The sequence below is a fragment of the Rousettus aegyptiacus genome, unplaced genomic scaffold (assembly GCF_014176215.1).
Source record: "Rousettus aegyptiacus isolate mRouAeg1 unplaced genomic scaffold, mRouAeg1.p scaffold_m13_p_14, whole genome shotgun sequence".
Classification (NCBI taxonomy): domain Eukaryota; kingdom Metazoa; phylum Chordata; class Mammalia; order Chiroptera; family Pteropodidae; genus Rousettus; species Rousettus aegyptiacus.
Genome location: NW_023416289.1, coordinates 39,067,117 through 39,084,241, shown reverse-complemented (window position 1 = coordinate 39,084,241; position 17,125 = coordinate 39,067,117). Strand labels below are relative to the sequence as shown.

At 52.5% G+C, this 17,125-nt stretch overlaps 1 protein-coding gene across 4 annotated transcripts in view; it reads right to left on the bottom strand.

Annotated features, from left to right (window-relative positions):
• The window catches only part of SIPA1L3 (signal induced proliferation associated 1 like 3), a 215,495-nt gene that overhangs the window by 28,332 nt on the left and 170,038 nt on the right, over positions 1–17,125 (bottom strand). For all 4 annotated transcript variants that reach the window (XM_016165239.2, XM_036231607.1, XM_016165240.2 and 1 more), the window contains exons 13-15: positions 13,381–13,508; positions 8,786–8,904; positions 6,054–6,481 (exon numbers count right to left, since the gene is read on the bottom strand). In XM_016165239.2, coding sequence (XP_016020725.2) covers positions 6,054–6,481; positions 8,786–8,904; positions 13,381–13,508 — 675 coding nt within the window. The remainder of the gene's footprint in view (positions 1–6,053; positions 6,482–8,785; positions 8,905–13,380; positions 13,509–17,125) is intronic.

Below are 17,125 nucleotides of genomic sequence, written 5' to 3'. Positions count from 1 at the left end.
ACCGGTCCCTGGTGCCAAAAACGGTTGGGGACTGCTGCTTTAGTGCATGATGTCGGTTCATCCCTGCCACCTTAGACCCCAGGGCCTACCACTACCCCTATTTTACAGATGAGGAAATGAAGCCTGAAAGAAACTAAGCCTGATGGAGATCGCATAGTTGGTTAGTGGTGGAGCTGTGATTTGGACACAAGCAGTCAGCGGCCAGAGCCTGAGAGACAACACTGCTCACCCAGATTCGCCCCAGTGGCCCCTCGCTGCTTGTTCTTTACTGCCGGACCCTTCTCTCCCTCTCACCCCGGTGTCTGGCATGGCTTGAGGGTCGGTCAGACCCTGTATGTGACTGAAATAATGCTCCAGTGTAGGAGCCATGAATGGCCACACTCTACCCTGTGATCTGGGAATAGAAGTGGCAAGTTTCAGAGTGGGAAGAGCGGAGCTATAGGGTCACAATCAGCAGGTCCAACCAGTGCTGGCCACCTCCATCAACCACCATCCACCCGCCGTCACGGCAGCCTCCTCCTGCCCGGCCCCGAACTCCGCCAGAGGCGCCTGGGAACACTCATGATCACAGCCCTCTCTGCTCTGGCCCCTCTGTGCTCCACCTCCCCCAGGGTAAGAATCAGAGTCCTCCCTGTATCCACAAGGCCCCACACGACCTCCTCTGTCCCCTCTGCCCTCAGCTCTTCCAAATACGCTAGAAACATTTTCGCCTCAGGGCCTTTGCACTGCCCTCTCCCCTAAGATCTCTGCATGGTTCCCTCCTTCCCTGGAGATGGCCTGGGTTCCCCTTCCCAGGCAGGCTGGGGCCCTTTGAGGACATCTGTCCTGTGTGACCCCAGCCTCCTAGCTAACAAGCAGGGTGGGCCCCAAGGGCCTAGCATTACCTTTCGGGGCTGTGCCCCTAGGAGGGTGTCCTGGAGACTCCGCAGCACGGCCCGAGGATGGAGGCCTCGTGCTTCCTGCCTGCCTGGGAACGCCCGGCTGCGTCAGCTCCACGTGCGGCAGAGCCTCTGACTGCCCCTACACAGCTCTGACAAATTGCTCTGGAAACCCAGGAAGCTTTGGAGTGTGTGCTGCCTCAGGAGAGGGCAGAGGGCCAGGTGGCTGCCCGCCCGGGATCACTCAGCCCACTGCAGTGCCCACAGTAGGCGCTGGCGCCTGGCGGTGTGCCCGGAAGCCGGGCTCCCATGACGAACGTCTGGGGGGAGAGTCTGTGAAGTCACTGAAGTCATCGATGGACACAAGCTCCTACAGGCTGCAGCGTCTTCCACGGCATGGTGGGCAGGGCTGGTGTGCGGGGGTTGGGGGGGGGGCATTCCCTGCTTGGGCATGCCAGGGCCCATCCTTTTCCCGGAAGCCCTCAGATTTTACAGGCAAACATCCCCTTTTACCCTGGAACTAGTCCATTTTCTCCAGAGTGGCCCCCGAGTGGTTTCCTCCCCAGACCTCATTGCCTCCTGGCACATTACCACTTCATGGTTGCTCAGCTGTCTGTCTGCCTCGCTCTCTCTCCAGGAGAGTGTCAGCTCCACAAGGGAGGAACTTGACCTTGTTCCCTGCTGTATCACCATGTTGGGAACAGTGCCTGGCACATAGTGGGTGCTTTAGTGGTCAGGCCCGCCCAGCCCTGCTCGTCTCCTCTCTCAAGAACCTCAGTGTCCCCCCGTCTGCAGCAGTCTCCGGCCACTCAGCTGGCACCGTCCTGGACCTGTGCTTGTCTCCTTCCTTACGCCCCCGCAATGTCACTTGCTGAGGCATGCACGGATGCTCTGTCCTCCGGTCCAGGCCCTCCTCTTTCTCATTCACGTCTTGGCCTCAACCTCATAATCTGAGACTTCACCTCTGGTCTTGCTCCCAGCACCATCTTTCAAACCATAAAGTTGCCTGTGCCACCTTTTCTGCTAAGACCTGTTTCTGTTGCCCACAGCTCTTAGCACAAAATCCAAACTCCACAACGTGGCTGGCAGGTCTGGCCCCTGCTGACCTCCCCAACCTCCCATTAGCTGCCTTCTCTCAATGTGAACACGAGCCAGGGGGCCTCTGTTCAGTGACCTGGTGACACCCACCCTCCTCCTCACCTGCTCATAGGGACACCCTAACCACATCCAATCTTTCCTTCCTCTCTTTTTAAAAAAATTGTCCACATACAGCAAAGTGTTTAAAATACATATGTACAATTTAATAAAAGGTGACATAGCAAACACCCATATAACTGCATCCCAGGTCAAGAATATATATCATCAATTGATGGTGATGGAAAGAAATCTAACTGGGTCATGAACACATGATGCAATATATATATATATGACTTACTATTGAATTGTACCCTTGAAACTTATTGGATTTTGTTACTAAATATCACCCCAATAAAAAATATATCATCAGCTCCCCTGGCAACCACTTTACCTGCTCCTTCCTCAATATCCCTCTCATCCTTGGCAGAAATGACCCCTCCTCAGGAACACTATCCCCACCCCAAGGCTAGATCAGACACCCCGCTCCAGCCCTGCACCACGTACCCTCTTGGACTCCGATGGGTCTCCGCAGTTGGCTTTTCCTTAGCATAATTTGTTCATGACTTCGTAATTATTTACTTGCTGCCTTCTCTGCTACCTGCCCGTGCCAGGCAGCCTGGGCCCTGTCTGCCTGCAGTGCTCAGTAGAGGGCTGGGCACACAGCAGGTGCTCACAGTGTGAAGAGACACAAGGTGCTATGCTACCAAGTGCTGTGGAGGCAGAGCCAAGGGCGGCTGCTGAGCACCTGTGCCTGCCCTCGCGAAGCTGCGGCTGGGCAGCAGGCTGTCCCTCCAGCGTGGCTCAAGGGAACCGGCTGTTGAGAGCAGATGCAGAAGCAGCTGGGCTGCCTGGGGGAAGCGGCGACGTGGCCAGAGGCAGGCAAGAGGCACCTGTGGGACTCCTGAGTGCTCAGCCACCGTCTGGAAACTGGTGCCTACTGAGATGAAAAGATTGTGGGAGGAATGAGCTGGGAGTGAGACAGACAGTGGGTCCTGCACATCTTCTGTCTAGAACACTCTGCCCTCCTGGTCCCTGGTTAGCTAAGCCTCTTCTGTCCAGGAAAAGCCCTCCTGCACACGGGTCAGGCCCTTCCTGTGGGCTCCCACATCCCGGGTGCTTCCCTCACTGCGGCTCTGACCACTCTGGCCCATCACTGTTTGGGGACAGGTCTGTCTTTCCCATCAGACTGTGAGCCCCGATAGGGCAGGCCTGGGCTGTCTCAGTGCTGCCTGTAACAGGCTTGACCCAGGAGAGACATTCTGATTTAGTCTGAGACAGTCCTCATCTTTTTCATAACATCCTCTGTGACTCTAATGACAACCAGGCTTGAGGTCCACTGCTAGGTACTATTTTTAGGGCTCTACAAAGAGCTCATTTAAACCTCACCACAGCCCTATGAGGTAGTTATGTAACTTATCCCCCATTTCACAGATGAGGAAACTGAGGCCCAGAGAGGTTCAGTCATTTGCCCAAGGCCACAGAGCCAAGACAAGGCAAAGGTGGGGCTTGAACCCCAGTGCACTGACTCAGGAGCTCACACACTCATCCACCCTGAAGTCGTTTCTTTAAATCAACTCATTTAATTTTCCTGAACTTGCCCAAGGCACTATCTGTAAAATCAAGGGATGAATGGTCACACTTTCCCTAATACTCATTAAAGCAAACATATATCCATTTTAAATACAACGTATTCCTCCCTTTTCACCCAAATCACCTGGAGCACCCCATTTTGGGAGATGCTGTTCCACACTAGAGACTGGTTGCCTAGGAGAGAACTTGGGGAAGCAGCTTTAATGAGTAGATAAGAATGATTTGCAATTAGCATCAATTGTCTCTATGCAAATTAAAGCTCCCAACCACAGGGCCCGCTTTTGTAGCAGGCTCCTCTCCCATTTTATTGTCTTCATTTCTGGGTTCAGCAAATCCTTCCCTCAGACATAGGGTGATTTTATACCCCCCTCTCCTGACCCTGCCTCAGCCACTGTCTACTCCCCAGCACCACTGCTGTTTCTGTCTCAGATTTCATGACCCTGAAGTTACTCAGGTTCATTAATATGGGCTGTGCCCAGCACAGGGGCCACCACAGCTGAGACCCGGGACCCCATGGCACTGAGTTCCTCTGGGTGGGTGCACTTTGACATCTGTTTCAGCGATGACCTGATTCCTGTCTGTCTCCCTCAATGGTGGTGGGCTGAGGTGAGGGCTGGGGTCTAGTTCAGATTGGCTAATTATTTCTTTTCAGCTCCCAGCACAGAGCCCGGGACATAGCAAATCCCCAAGAAATATTTGAGTAAAGTGAACAGATAAATGAATGAAAGAGTTGTCAAAAGAGTCCGTGAGTTCCAACGACTAAGAATTTCCTGTCTGGGGAGGTGGGCTGAGACGGGGACTAAGCTCACAGGGACACGCTCTCTATCCCGACCTGCACCCCATTCCTGAGCTTCCTGACTCAGAAGGTCCGTGGACCACAGCGAGGGAAAGGTACGACATACGGACACTCTCAAATACAGTGCTTTCTAAACCTGCCAGAGCACCCCTGCTGGGCCATGATATTTCAGGAGGTGTCTATCGCATAGCATTGGACATTTTAAACAAATGAGACTAGATCCAAGTACTTTGTCCTCAGTCAGGCTATATACTGTTTGGGGATTTTTTGTTTTACCTTTTTCTAACATAGACATTTTTGTATAGACATGCACACTAGTCCACTGTGAGTTGTGTCAAGGAAGTCCAAGGCTATTGCCGGGTGCTTGTGTCCTCTGTGGAGAGGGGCCACAGGTCTGAGACCCGTGAAGGTGTCGGGCAGCCCAAGGAGGTGAGGACTGGCCCTGTGCTGGCCCTGCTCAGAGTGGTGAAGGACAGGAAGGGAGGCTGTGGCCTTAGGGGTCCGCCCTGGGGTGGGTCCTCTCAGGGGGTCTGTGTACCAGGCTGAGCAGGTGACTGCAAAAGGATTTTTCTGCCTTTGTGCATTTTTCTGGGAGGTGGTTCGTGGTTTGTTTTCATCAGATTCTCAAAGTGTGTGGTTCCCACTCCAGGCTGCTGGTTCGTTCACGCCTGTTCTCCCTCGCTTACCCCCTGCCTGCCTCTCAACATGCGGGGCTGGGAACTGCGGCTTTGGGACCTATTGAGAACTTTAAAAAATTGCATATTCTTAGGCTCCACCTTGACCTGCTGAATCAGACACTCTTAAACTTCCATAATGTTAATGTAAAATAACCAAGATGACTTTTTTGGAGATAGCAAAAAAAAAAAAAAAAAAAAAAAAAAAAAAAAAAAAAAAAAAGAAACTCTGCGTGGGGCCCAGGTTGTGATGAACAGCCCCCTCCAGGGGACTGTCCTGGGACCACTGCCCTTTACTATGTCTTTACTACGTTGGCTGGAAGGCTAAATTGTGATGCCCCAGACCTCCATGCAGCTGGGACGGTCATGTGATGCTGCTCACTGAAGGGGGTTCTGGGAAAGCTCTTGCTTCTCTGTAGCAGCGGAGCGGTACACAGGCTGCAGTCCTTCCTCTGCATGCTGCCCCCACGCCGCCAGGGGCACTGCGTCATCTAGAGACCAGGAGGTCTCAGCTCATGTAACGGGGATGATAGGGCAAGAAGACGCAGGATGCCAGGCCTTAGAGGCACCCCCAGGCCGCTGCACCAGCCTGGCTTAGCCCTCTCCGGACCTCCCATCAGGGGACTGTTAAACCTCTATAACCTCCAGCCAAATACACTCCTAACCAATATAGTCTGTAACCCCAGAGAGCATAAAAACCAGTGGTCTCAGAGGAAGAAGGAAAGAGACACAGAGGGTCAGAGTGAACCAGAAACAGATGAGACAGTCAGGGGTTTCTCTTCCTCTGCTGGGTCTTCGAAGGCTGAGGGATGGGCGGCAGGGCTGCTCCGTGAGCCTCCCCACTCTAAGCCAACTAGTGTGCAAGCATGTATACCTGTGAGCATGCTTCTGGGGAGGGGACCCTGCCGTCAGGATGGTGCGGGAAGCAGAAGGGTGTCAGGACTCCACGAAGGGCCCGAGTGAGGAGCAGTGCCTTACCTGGGCTGCCTCGGTGGGTCATGGCTGCCCCCGGCCAGGCCTGTTGGGGTGCTGGAGCCCGAGGTGTACAGCTTCGGTCGGTAGCCCTTGCTCTGGCCAGCAACTGCAGGTGCGGGCGACACCTCCCGCCGCCTGTCTGCTTGGTGTGGCCTCCTGGCAGCCTCACGCCCGCCCCCACAGAGGCCAATATTTCCTGGGGGCTTGTGTGGCTTGGCGGGCCGAGGTGCCTTGGCCAGCGACATGCAGCTGGGGCTGGAGGTGTAGAGGGTGGTGTCGATGCCGCTGTCGCTGGAGCCCCCCTTGGAGAGGGGGTCTTGCTCTGGCTCTAGAGGGTCCAGGGGGTCAAACCAGCGATCGTCACTGTGGCTGCTGGACGCGTTGCTGGAGAGGGTGTTACTGCTGGAGTGACTGGAGTACTGGGGCTCTCCCTGGAGGGCGAGAGAAGCGTGTCATCCCCAGATGCCAGGGCAGGGCAAACTTCCCCTCCCTGGGTCCCCCCTCTGACGAGTGTGACCTCTGGAGTCAGACATCTGGCAACTATGGCTCCCCTATTTACTGGCCAGGTGACCTGGGGCAAGGGCCTCAGTATCCACGTCTGTAAAATGGGATAGATAATAACTCTGCCTCATGGGGTTGCTCAGAGGGATAAAATGACCTTATGTATGTATCTCATGAGCCCACAGCTCAAGCTCAACATGTCTAACAGTCAGCTCCCATCCTTCCCTCCTGAATCTGCCTCTTCTTAGTAACGGCACCTCCACCCTTTTAGCTGCCCCCAAGCAAGAGCCCTGGAGTCACCCTGGAGCCGGCTTTTGCTCTCACACCGTGCCCAGTCCAACAGCAAATCCCGTTGCTGGCATCTTCAAAACAGATCTAGAACCCACCATTCTCCTTCTGTGGCTCCGTTCACCACTATCTCCCACTGGACCACAGCAGCAGCTTCCTCTCTGTCTCCCTGCTCCTGTCCCTGTCTCCCTACGCCCTCCACTCCACTTTGTTCCCTACGTGCAGCCAGAGGAAGGCTGTGAACACCTGTGTCAGTTCATGTTCCTTCCCTGCTTAGAATCCTCCTGTGGATCCATCTCACTCGGGGGAGAAGCAAGAGTCCTTGTTACTGCCCTGGAGCCCTGGGCAAACTGGACCATGTCCCGGTCTCTAATGTCATCTCCCTCTCCCTCTTGCTCCCTCTGCTCCAGCACATGGACCTCCCTGCTGCTCTTGGAGCATGCCGGGCACACTCCCGCCTCAGGGCCTTTGCACTTGCTGCTCCCTTTGGCTGCAATGCTCTTCCCCCAGATATTTTCACAGATCACCCCTTACCTCATTCGAGGTTTTGGCTTAAAGGTCACCTCCTCAAAGACCTTCTCTAACCACTTCATCCTAAAGCAGCAGTGCTTGACACTCTTCCCTTAACCGTGCTTTGCTTTCCTTTCCCAGCCAGGATCAGTTCTTGGCGATCCATGATATATCTGTTTATCTGCTTACTGCTTGTTGCCCCTACTGGCACATCAGCTTAGTGAGCACAGGGGATAGTCTGTTCTCTTTGTCATTGAGGCCCCAAGGCCTGGCACACTGTAAGTGCTCATCAAACACCCACTGAGTGAATGGATGTGAACAGACTGCCTAGTGCTCACCAAAGCGATCTTCTTCTCCTGGGCACATGGAACTACATTTCCCAGCTTCTCTTGCAGTGAGGTGTAGTCATGTGATAAGGAGACAGAGTCTGAGCCAATAAAATCTAAGTGGAAATGATGATGCTACTTCCAGGCCTGGGCTACATGTGAACTACATGTAACACTTCCCATGTGAACCTCTCTTCCTCCAACCCCCACCTGTTGGAAAGAGGTGGAGACCTGAGGAAAAGCGGAGCCACAGGGAGAGGGCATCTGGGTTCCTGAATTACCACGTGGGAAGCTGCTCACTGAATATCCACAATGAATTGTTACATGGGAGGGAAGATTTGGGGACTCTCTGTCATAGCAGTTAACCTACTGCCATACACTGAACGTTCGTGTCCCCTGGAATTCACATCGAAGCCTAATCTTCAGAATACTGGTATTAGGGTGTGGGGCCTCTGGGAGGTGATTAAGTCACAAGGGTGGAGCCTCATAAATGTGATTTTAAAATCCTTGTATGTATTTACCTATTTATCCCTATATATGTATTTATATGTTCCTCATGAGCAGGATTATAAAATCCATATGTATATTTGTGTCCTTATAAAAGGGACCCCAGAGAACTACCTTGCCCACTCCACCACATGAGGTAAGAAGGCCGTCTGTGAACCAGGAATGGGTCCTCATCAGACACCAATTCTGCTTGGGCCTTGATCCTGGACTTCTCAGCCTCTAGAACTGTGAGAAATGAATTTCTGATGTATATAAGCTACCTACCTGGTCTACGGTATTTTTGTTATAACAGCCCAAGCTGAAGACACCTACCATGACCGATGTAATAAAGAGGAAACTAGCCTAAGGAGGTGAAGGGATTTGCTTTAGATCACACAGCTGGTGAGGGCTGGAGCCAAGATGTGCATCTGGCTGGTTCTAAGTCCAGCATTTGGCCCTTCTGCCCGAGTGGAACACGGCAAAGGTGCTCACATATGGCATTCAGAAGCCCATACCTACTGGAGGCAGGTGAAGCTGCTGAGCCCACAGTAGTCACGGTAAGCCAAGCAGCCAACTCCTACAGCCCTGCCTCCCCAGGGTGGGGCAGGTGGAGCCCAGACTTACTTTGGAATGCCTGTTGGGGGAGTCTTTGCCTGCTGCGTCCTGCCTGGAGGCGTGCTTGTTCCCGCTGCTTCCAGCCAGGGCTGAGAGCCGGGCCTGGGCAGGCACATGCCACAGAGGCTCTGCAGGAAGACATGAGACACACCAGTGGTTAGAGATGACTCAGGCCACTTGAAGAATCTGGCCCTAAATCTGGTTTGAGGGAGCCACTCCTCTGGCAGCTTGTCTGCTCAGCTCACACAGGGCCATGATCCCATCAACTTACATCTTGGGGTATGACAATACTCAGTAACGGAACAGTTATTGAGCACTTCCTCTATACCAGGCCCCAATCCAGTGCTTTGCATGGGTGAACTCATCGAAGCCTTACAACAATCCTCCATCGTCATCCCCAAAGGAGGCTGAGCACATTTTCATCCTTACTAGTCATTTGGATTTCTTATTTTGTAAATTACTTGTTCATTTCCTTTACTCAATTTTCCACAGGATCGCCTACCTTTTTTTCTTATTGGTGAATAGGGTTCTTTATATATGCAAGGTAGCAATCCTTTGTTGGTTAAACATGCATACTAAACACTGTCCTACCAGTTGATTTTCACTTTACAGTATACTTATACTTGTTTTTGTTTTAGGTCTTTACAATACATTTTCACACAACCGAACATGAAGCTATCTTATTTTTAATAGCTGTGCAGTGTTCCATCATGTGAATGGGCATCAATTATTTACCAGTTTTCTATCAATGGACATTTAGGTTATTTTCGATTTTTTCTTTAAAACGGTATTTTGGTGGCCTTCCTGCTATACACAACTTTGAGCAAGTGTGGGACTGTGTCTGGGACAGAATTCTATAAGTGGAATTGCTGGTTCAAATGTGAAACAAGTTTAAAATTGTGATGGCTGGTGTGCGTATGAATTAGTCTAAACTCCCAAAGCCAGTGAGCCTGAACTAAGCATGTGACCTTAAGAACAGAAACAAAAATCACCACCGATGGAAGGCTAGTTATCAATCTTAGGGTGCTTGGGGTCACTGCAGAGGACAGCTGGCTGGCACAGTCCAGGGTGCCACCACCCATGAAGCATTTCCTTGGGAGCTACGGATATGAACAAGCAGGGAGGCAGGTCACTTTGTCACCTAATCTATCTGAGGAAACTGCTCTCCTCTTTGGAGCATCCCATACACGCAGGAGGTGCTGGTCTCCTGGGAGGTGGCCAGCCCATGCCGGAAACCACATTTCTTCAGAGAGCCAAGCCTGTGGCCCATACACCCAGCCTAACTACTGCCTACGACACCGACGACACACATTTCTGTCTCTAGACTTCTGCCTTGACTTCAGACTTGTATACAAGGCTATCTCATAGCACCTCCCACCGCACATGTCCAAAGCCCACTCCTCATCTTCCCCAAACCTGCACCTCTCAGGCTCCCCTGCTCAGCCAATGGCCACTCTGCCCTGTCAGGTGCTCAGGCTGAAACCCGAAACCATCTGAGACTCCTCTCTTCTCCCCCGTGTGGAGGCATGAGGAAATTCTGTCCACTCCACCTTCAAACGACTATGTCCAGAACCCAGTGCTCTCTCCCCCTTCACTGGCCCGACCTGGCAAGAATCTGCAGCAAGAGGGACCCTGTGAACACCCAAGTCAGGTCCCACCCATCACTGTACCAAGCCCGGTGGTGACTCCTATCCACTCTGAGCCAAGGACAAAGTCCGCACCACGTGTTTTGTCCCTGTCACCTTCCTGGCTTCATCTCCCATCAGCTCTCCAGCCTTCTATGGTTCCTCTAACAGCAGACTCATTGGCACCTCGGTGTCTTCAACTGGCTGTTCCCTTTCCCTGGAATGTCCTCCCAGCTGCCCCCTTTGTACTCCTCCAGCCTCACCCAACTGAGACTTGTTTAGAGATTCTCCCAAACCTCTTCAGCCTCTCAGCACTACGTTAGCTCCTGTTTGATACTCGGCATCGCTGGTGAGTATTGACCACTGTGCGCCCCGTCTCTTGCCTGTCTTTCCCCGCAGACTGCTGGCTCTGAGTAGGCAGGGGCTGTGCCTGTCTGGCTCACGCTGCACCCCTGGCGCACGGCCTGGTGTCCTGCTCATGAGGGGCCGGGTTCTTCCCCCCCTGCCCCCCTCCCCCCAGTGTCCCTGGCTCTGCCTGCGGAAGGCCCTGATCCTGGGCCCTCCAATGGTCCTTTGGACTGGCCCCCAGGGATCTTCTGGCTTTCCTGCTTCACCCTTGACATGCTGAGTGGGTGACAGACGTGGATTTGAGTGCAAGAGACATGCTGAAACCATGGCCAAGCACAGACTCGGGGCAGCTGGTGACCCTGGGAACCCCTTCCCAACCTGGGTGCTCTGAGGCTTGAAAAACATCCACACTATGGGTGTTGAGGTGCAAGTGGTGTCTGTGGGTGGTAGGGGTTAAGAAGGGGTTCCAGAACCCAACAAGCCTCGGTTAAAATCTCAATGATGCCACTTGTCAGCAGGAACCCTGGACAAGTGACAATGTTTCTGTGCCTCGTCTTTCTCATTTCTAAAACTGGCAGTAGGAAGTGCCCACTTTGTTGTGCTCCCGAGGTGATCAAACAGAAGGGAATGTGGGGTACAGTGTGCTTGTTGTATGCTCACACGTACGGTATGTTTGCTGCATGCCCAGTACAGTGCTGGGCATACAACAAGCACACAAAACTCTGTTGCTGATACTATGACTACTGATCAGGCCTGGGTGAATCCCCATGTGTGCTAGGGTACCTGAACCTCCCGCCCTGAACTATCTTTTTTCTGGGTCTTGAATATACTCTAGATTTCATGATGAATGCCCTGATTTATGTGGGGGTGGCAGGCAGGGGAGTAGGTGTTAGTCAACTTATAACAAAGTCCCAAGGAGGTGAGAGGGGAACTAAGCTCTGGGGAACAGAAGGGAAGAGAAGGGAAGGACAATGGCGAGTTTCTGTGACAGCTTATTTGGGGCCTATGGTGAATGCTGGAAAAATTTCCTCCTTACTTTACACTTTGGTACAATGAAATCACCAAGAAACACTTTTCTTTTTCTGAACTGGGAGGGGAAAAAAAGATGCAAATCTGTCTGTCCTGGAGCAAAGATCACAGACTTGCAAGCAGGGACAGGCAGGATCACGTGTGTCTACAGGCCCAGGAGGCGCAGAAGGAGAGCAGGGTCGAGAGGGTGACTGGCTTGCCTGAAGTCCAGCCACTTGCCCTGGTTTAAGGGCACCATGGGGCTGGGTGTTGAAGCCTTCCGCAGGCCGCTAGGCCCAGGCATGCAGCCTCTTCCCACCCCGCAGGGTCTGGGGAGCTGATGAAGTGCCGACATGGTCACCCCCTGAGCTACCTGGAAATCCTGGAACACCCCTGACAGGACAGCTCCATCTCTTCCTCCTCCAGCACCAACGCTCTCTGGCATTTCACCAATTCTCTTTCTTTAGAGCCCACCCATTCATCTGATGGTCCTCAGACTCCAAAGGGGCTACAAGTTTGTAATGCGAAATTATGTTTAAAATATTTACCTAGGTGGATGCACCCAGGATAATTATTCTACAACGGAAAATAAACAGATGAGAAGATGCTCAGTCTCATCAGGCACTGGAAAAATGCAAATTTAAAAGGGCAATGGACTACCACTACCTGGCTGAAATGAAAAGGTTGGTGAGGACATGCAGCGACGACAGTTCTCACATGTCATTGGCAGGCATGTGAAAGTTTGTCACTTGGGAAAAAAGTTTTGCAGTCTCGTGTTAAGTTAAACATATAACCCAGCAATTCCGCTCCTAGGTGTATACCCTACAGATGTGTGAGCCTGTGCTCATCGACAGATGGACACAGGACAGCCCGAGCCAGACTGTGCTCAGCAGCCCCAAACTGGAAACCACCCAAACGTCCACCGACCCTACAATGGAGTAATCAACTGTGGGTCATTCACACAGTGGAATACTACTCAGAAATTGGGTGGCTATACACAACTCCATGGCCAACTGTCATCAACATAATACTCACTGATGGAAGCCAGACAGACAGACACAGAACGCATCCAGCGTTTCTGTAGATGTGAAATTCAAAGCCAGACGAAATGCAGTTCGGCTGCGAGAAGCAGGACACGGGGCCCGTAGGGTACTGACTGGGAGGGGTGGGGGCTTTCCAAGGCTGGGCACGCTCCGTCTCTTGCCCCAGGTGTGGAATGTGGCACCTCACTTCGTGATGGTGTCATGCTGGACACTTAGGATTTGGGCTCTTAGCATGTGCATGACAGCTGAGAAACGCAAAGCCTCCCCTGAGGCACTACTTTTAGTCCTTTTGGACTCTTTCCCCTGGCCATCACCACCTCCATGTCGCACATCTGTACTCTGAATCCTGACTAACAGTGTTGGCAGATGCCATCTGCTGATGCCCTGCCTGGATGGAGAAGGATCTGCTCACTGGTCACCTCTGCTCTCCTGGGTGACCTCTTTGATCTAACCTTGCGCGTGGCCTTTACTGCTTTCTTTTGTGTTTTATCTGTCTGCCGCGAGGGGGTGTCACTATCAAACTGTAGGCAGAGGACTTGCAGGGTGAAGTGGGCAGGGACAGCTGGCCTGGGGACCCTACCTGGCTTCTGGCGCTCCATGGTACTCTCCTGGCTGGTCAGGCCACCTGAGGAGGAGTCGCCGCTGGATGTCCCATCATGGCCGAAGTGGGGATCAAAAGACAACAGTGTGTGTGGGGCGGCCGCATACCTGCAGAGGAGGGAGAGGAGGCAATCATAGGGTGAAGGGCTGGTGTGTCAAAAAACACTTGAGCCCGAGGCTTGCTCTGCGGTGGGTTTTAAACACAGGGGAGGCTCCAAGGGGAGGGGAGCCTAGATGAGTAAGCTTAGAAACGTGCTATTAACTGAGGGTCAGGCATGAGTCTCGCCTGGGAAGCACGCCAAGGAGCTGGTGGTGGCAGGAAGCACAGGGCAATGTGTTCTAGGGAGGAGGGGCAGAAGCCACTCAGGCCAATGTCCCTGCCCATGGGCTCTGCACGGGGGTCTGTTTCTGGCTGTGAAATGGGGTGAGCCGTTGTCAGAAGCCTCCTCGCCGCAGGCCCGTCTTGGGCTCCCTTTCCCTCCAGTGAAGAAGAGAAGGATAAGGCGGCAGGAACAGGTGCAGGTGGTCAGGAGCCAGGCAGGTTGGGGTTCAATCTTTACCACTGCCTCTTGCCCAGTCAGGTACAGTCACGTCCCAGCCCTGAGCCTCAGTTTCCCTAGTTGTTAAGTGGTGATTACAGTAGGCCCTTCCTTGTAGGACTGAATGACATTCCGGGTACCCAGCCAGCACTCAGATTGAGGCTGACACATGACACAGGGTGAGCTGGGACAACTGGCCGATAGTCAGGCCAGGATGCTGTGAACATCCCTCTGCTGGGGGAAGGCGCCACAGGGGAGTAGCTGTGGGCTTGGGCTCAGGATGGGGCAATCAGGGCCCAAAGCCTCACTAGCTGCGTGACCTCGCTTGGTTAAGTGCTCACTGGTTTGAACTTCAGTTTTCCCATCTGAAAAGTGGGATAATGACATTTCTCCCTCACAGCATTGTGGAGTGGATGAAATAAAGATATCTCCTAGACAGAGTCTCCTGAAGGCTGCCTCTGCACACCCATGGCAAAGGCTGAGGTTCAACACACGAGGCGGCAAGAGGGTGTCCCTGGGGCCTCACGTCCTGGTGGCGATCCCTATGCCCGGAGTGGATCCCGGGAGCACCGCCCCACGTCCATCCCTCTCAGGTCAGAGCCAGTCAGGGTGGAGATGCTGCTCCCTGCCTGGTGTTGGCTCAGGGACAGGCATATGACACAGTTTTGGCTGATGAGGTATGAGAGGGTGTGAGTTATTAAGACTCCCACAAAATACTTCTGGTTCCCCATCTGGCAAGAATGTGGCAGGACCGCACTTCCTGGCCCCTTGAGACTGGCTGTGCGGGGCTGTGCGACTAGTTCTCCTCATTGGGCTGTAAGGGAAGTGACTTGGAGATGGTGGCTGCTCAACAGCCTGGATCCTGATTGGTACCCTGCCAACTGGCAGTGGAGCTGCAGCGTGAGTGCAAAATAAACTATTGTTGATACAAGTCACTGAGCTTTCCGGATGTTTGTTACCAAGCATGACCTGACTGAAATAGGGGAAGTCTACTGAGGAGGCTCCTGGGATAAGTCTTTTGCTCCTAAGAGAGATGATGAAAAAAGATAGCCTCTCGTCTTCATCTTCCAGGTGTTGCCAGGTCCAGACACGACAGCACGAGCTGCTGTTGCCTTCTCACTACCAGCTTGAGGATGGGGTTAGTGCTGAGGATGGAAGAGGGGTGGATGGAGCTGGGCCCTCGGTCACGTAGTCATGATGCTGGATTAATCCTCCTTGGAGCCTGCCCTGCTTCTGAGCCTCCTTTTCTGTGAGATCTCAAATTCCTACCAAATTCCAGCCAAATTTTGGTTACCCGTAGCTGGAAGCACCCACTGAACCTTCATTCATCAATCTGATATTGCGACTCCTTGTTTGGTTGCATGCATCTATACGTGCAGCTTGGGAGGGTGATAAACTGCGCCCCCCCCCCCCCCCCAATATCCAGGGCTGCCTCTGCAAACACCAACTCCAAACCCCTAGGCTTTGGCACCTCCAAAGCAGCAGAGGGGTGCTGCCAAGTTTCACTGGACTCTCTGAAAACGTGACTTTACTCACCCACCCAGAAAGTACAAGTTAGCCCATCCCTCCCAGACCTTGACTTTTTGTGCCTTCAGGAAAGGGAGACGGCGTCAACTCAAAAAAAAAAAGCAAAAGCCACCTTCACCTTACTGGTTGACTTAGAAGCCAGCCAACCGCCTGGTAAAATGTGTAGCTCCGCCACCACTGGAAATTGAAGTGTGGATGCATTTATTCCATTTTCTCAAAATGTATCAAATCCTGAGCGCTAAAGGAAAACATCAGCAGTGGTTTCGGTCAGCTGCAGGACAGTGGAAGGTACTAGTGGCAGATACCTCAGGCGGCTCCCCCAATATCTATTCTCTGCTTCTACCCTGGTAACAAAATCTCAACTGTATTTAGGGCAGCAGTGTGATGTGTTAACAGACTACATTTCCCAGGCACCCTTGCGTTTCTGGCCAATGAGATAAAAGTGCTAAATGTGACTTCCAGGAAATCTCTGGAGGTGTGCTGTGGGTGCCTTTGCCTCATCACCTCCTTAAGGCTGAAGCTCCAGCAGCCACTTTAAGACCAGCAGGTGACAGGCCCAGGAAGACAGAGGATTGGTGAGGAGGAGCCTGGGTCCCTGGTAAAGTGGGAGAAAGAAACCATCTCATCTGAATCACTGCTTTTAAACTACACAGCTAAACCTAATCCTAACTGGTCCATCTTTGGTGGGACATATTTACCACACTTCCTCTCTCAGCCACTGTCCTCAATCAAGACAACCTGTGTTTTGTCCGCTCATTTAATAATCCCAGTGCAAACTGGCTGATCTATGCTGACCATTCTTTGGGGCTGGTGAATATGTCCCATTTGAGGCCATTTCTATCATTGCAATATCTGGTCAAGTTGATTAGAAAATAGGGACATGCCAAGCATCTCACCATGTACAGCTCTGGACAAGAATGCCCAGAACAAGAGATCGAACATCTTCGATCTCATCTGAGAAAATTTCAAGTACTCTATCTTTACTTAGAAGAGAAAATCACTTCAAAGCTAAAAAATTTGAGGTTTTAGTGAGGAGCTAATGAGCTGCAGTTTCAGGTGTCTCCAGACAGACGCTGGACAGACAGACTGAGGCTGGGGAAGCCAAAGTGGGGATTGCCTTAAGATCAGCAGGGTCAGGCTGCTACGATGGAAAGCAGCTTCTCTGAGGGGAAGGCTCCCGCCTGCGGTCAATCTCCTGCACTGACTGATGGGACAACGAATGGGTGGATTATGGGATGACTGGGTAAAAGGGTGGATGAATGACGCAGCCACTGCTGGCTGCCACCCCAAAGCCATAGTCATTCTTGTCCTTGGTGGTGGAGCCCAGATTCTGCTCTGGCAGCCGTTGCTCTGCCACGTGGCTCGAGTAAATCCTTACAGTTTCAGACAGCCAAGCAGGTCCAATGTGACCTTACCAGGGGTTGATTCAGGGATGGGCAAGTGACCTGGTTCCTTCACTCTTAACAACGAAGTTCCTTCCCTCTTCTTCTGCAGGGAACTGGCTTTGCTTGGGGCCACAGAAGCTATCGTGGGTCATGAGTGGGGCAGGTCCCTGAGGACCTTGCTGCAAAACTAAGCAGCCCTCTCTCTGGATACGTTACATGATGATAAATCCCCTTAACGCTTCCTGCCTTCTTGAGTTAGGTTTTCTGTCACTTG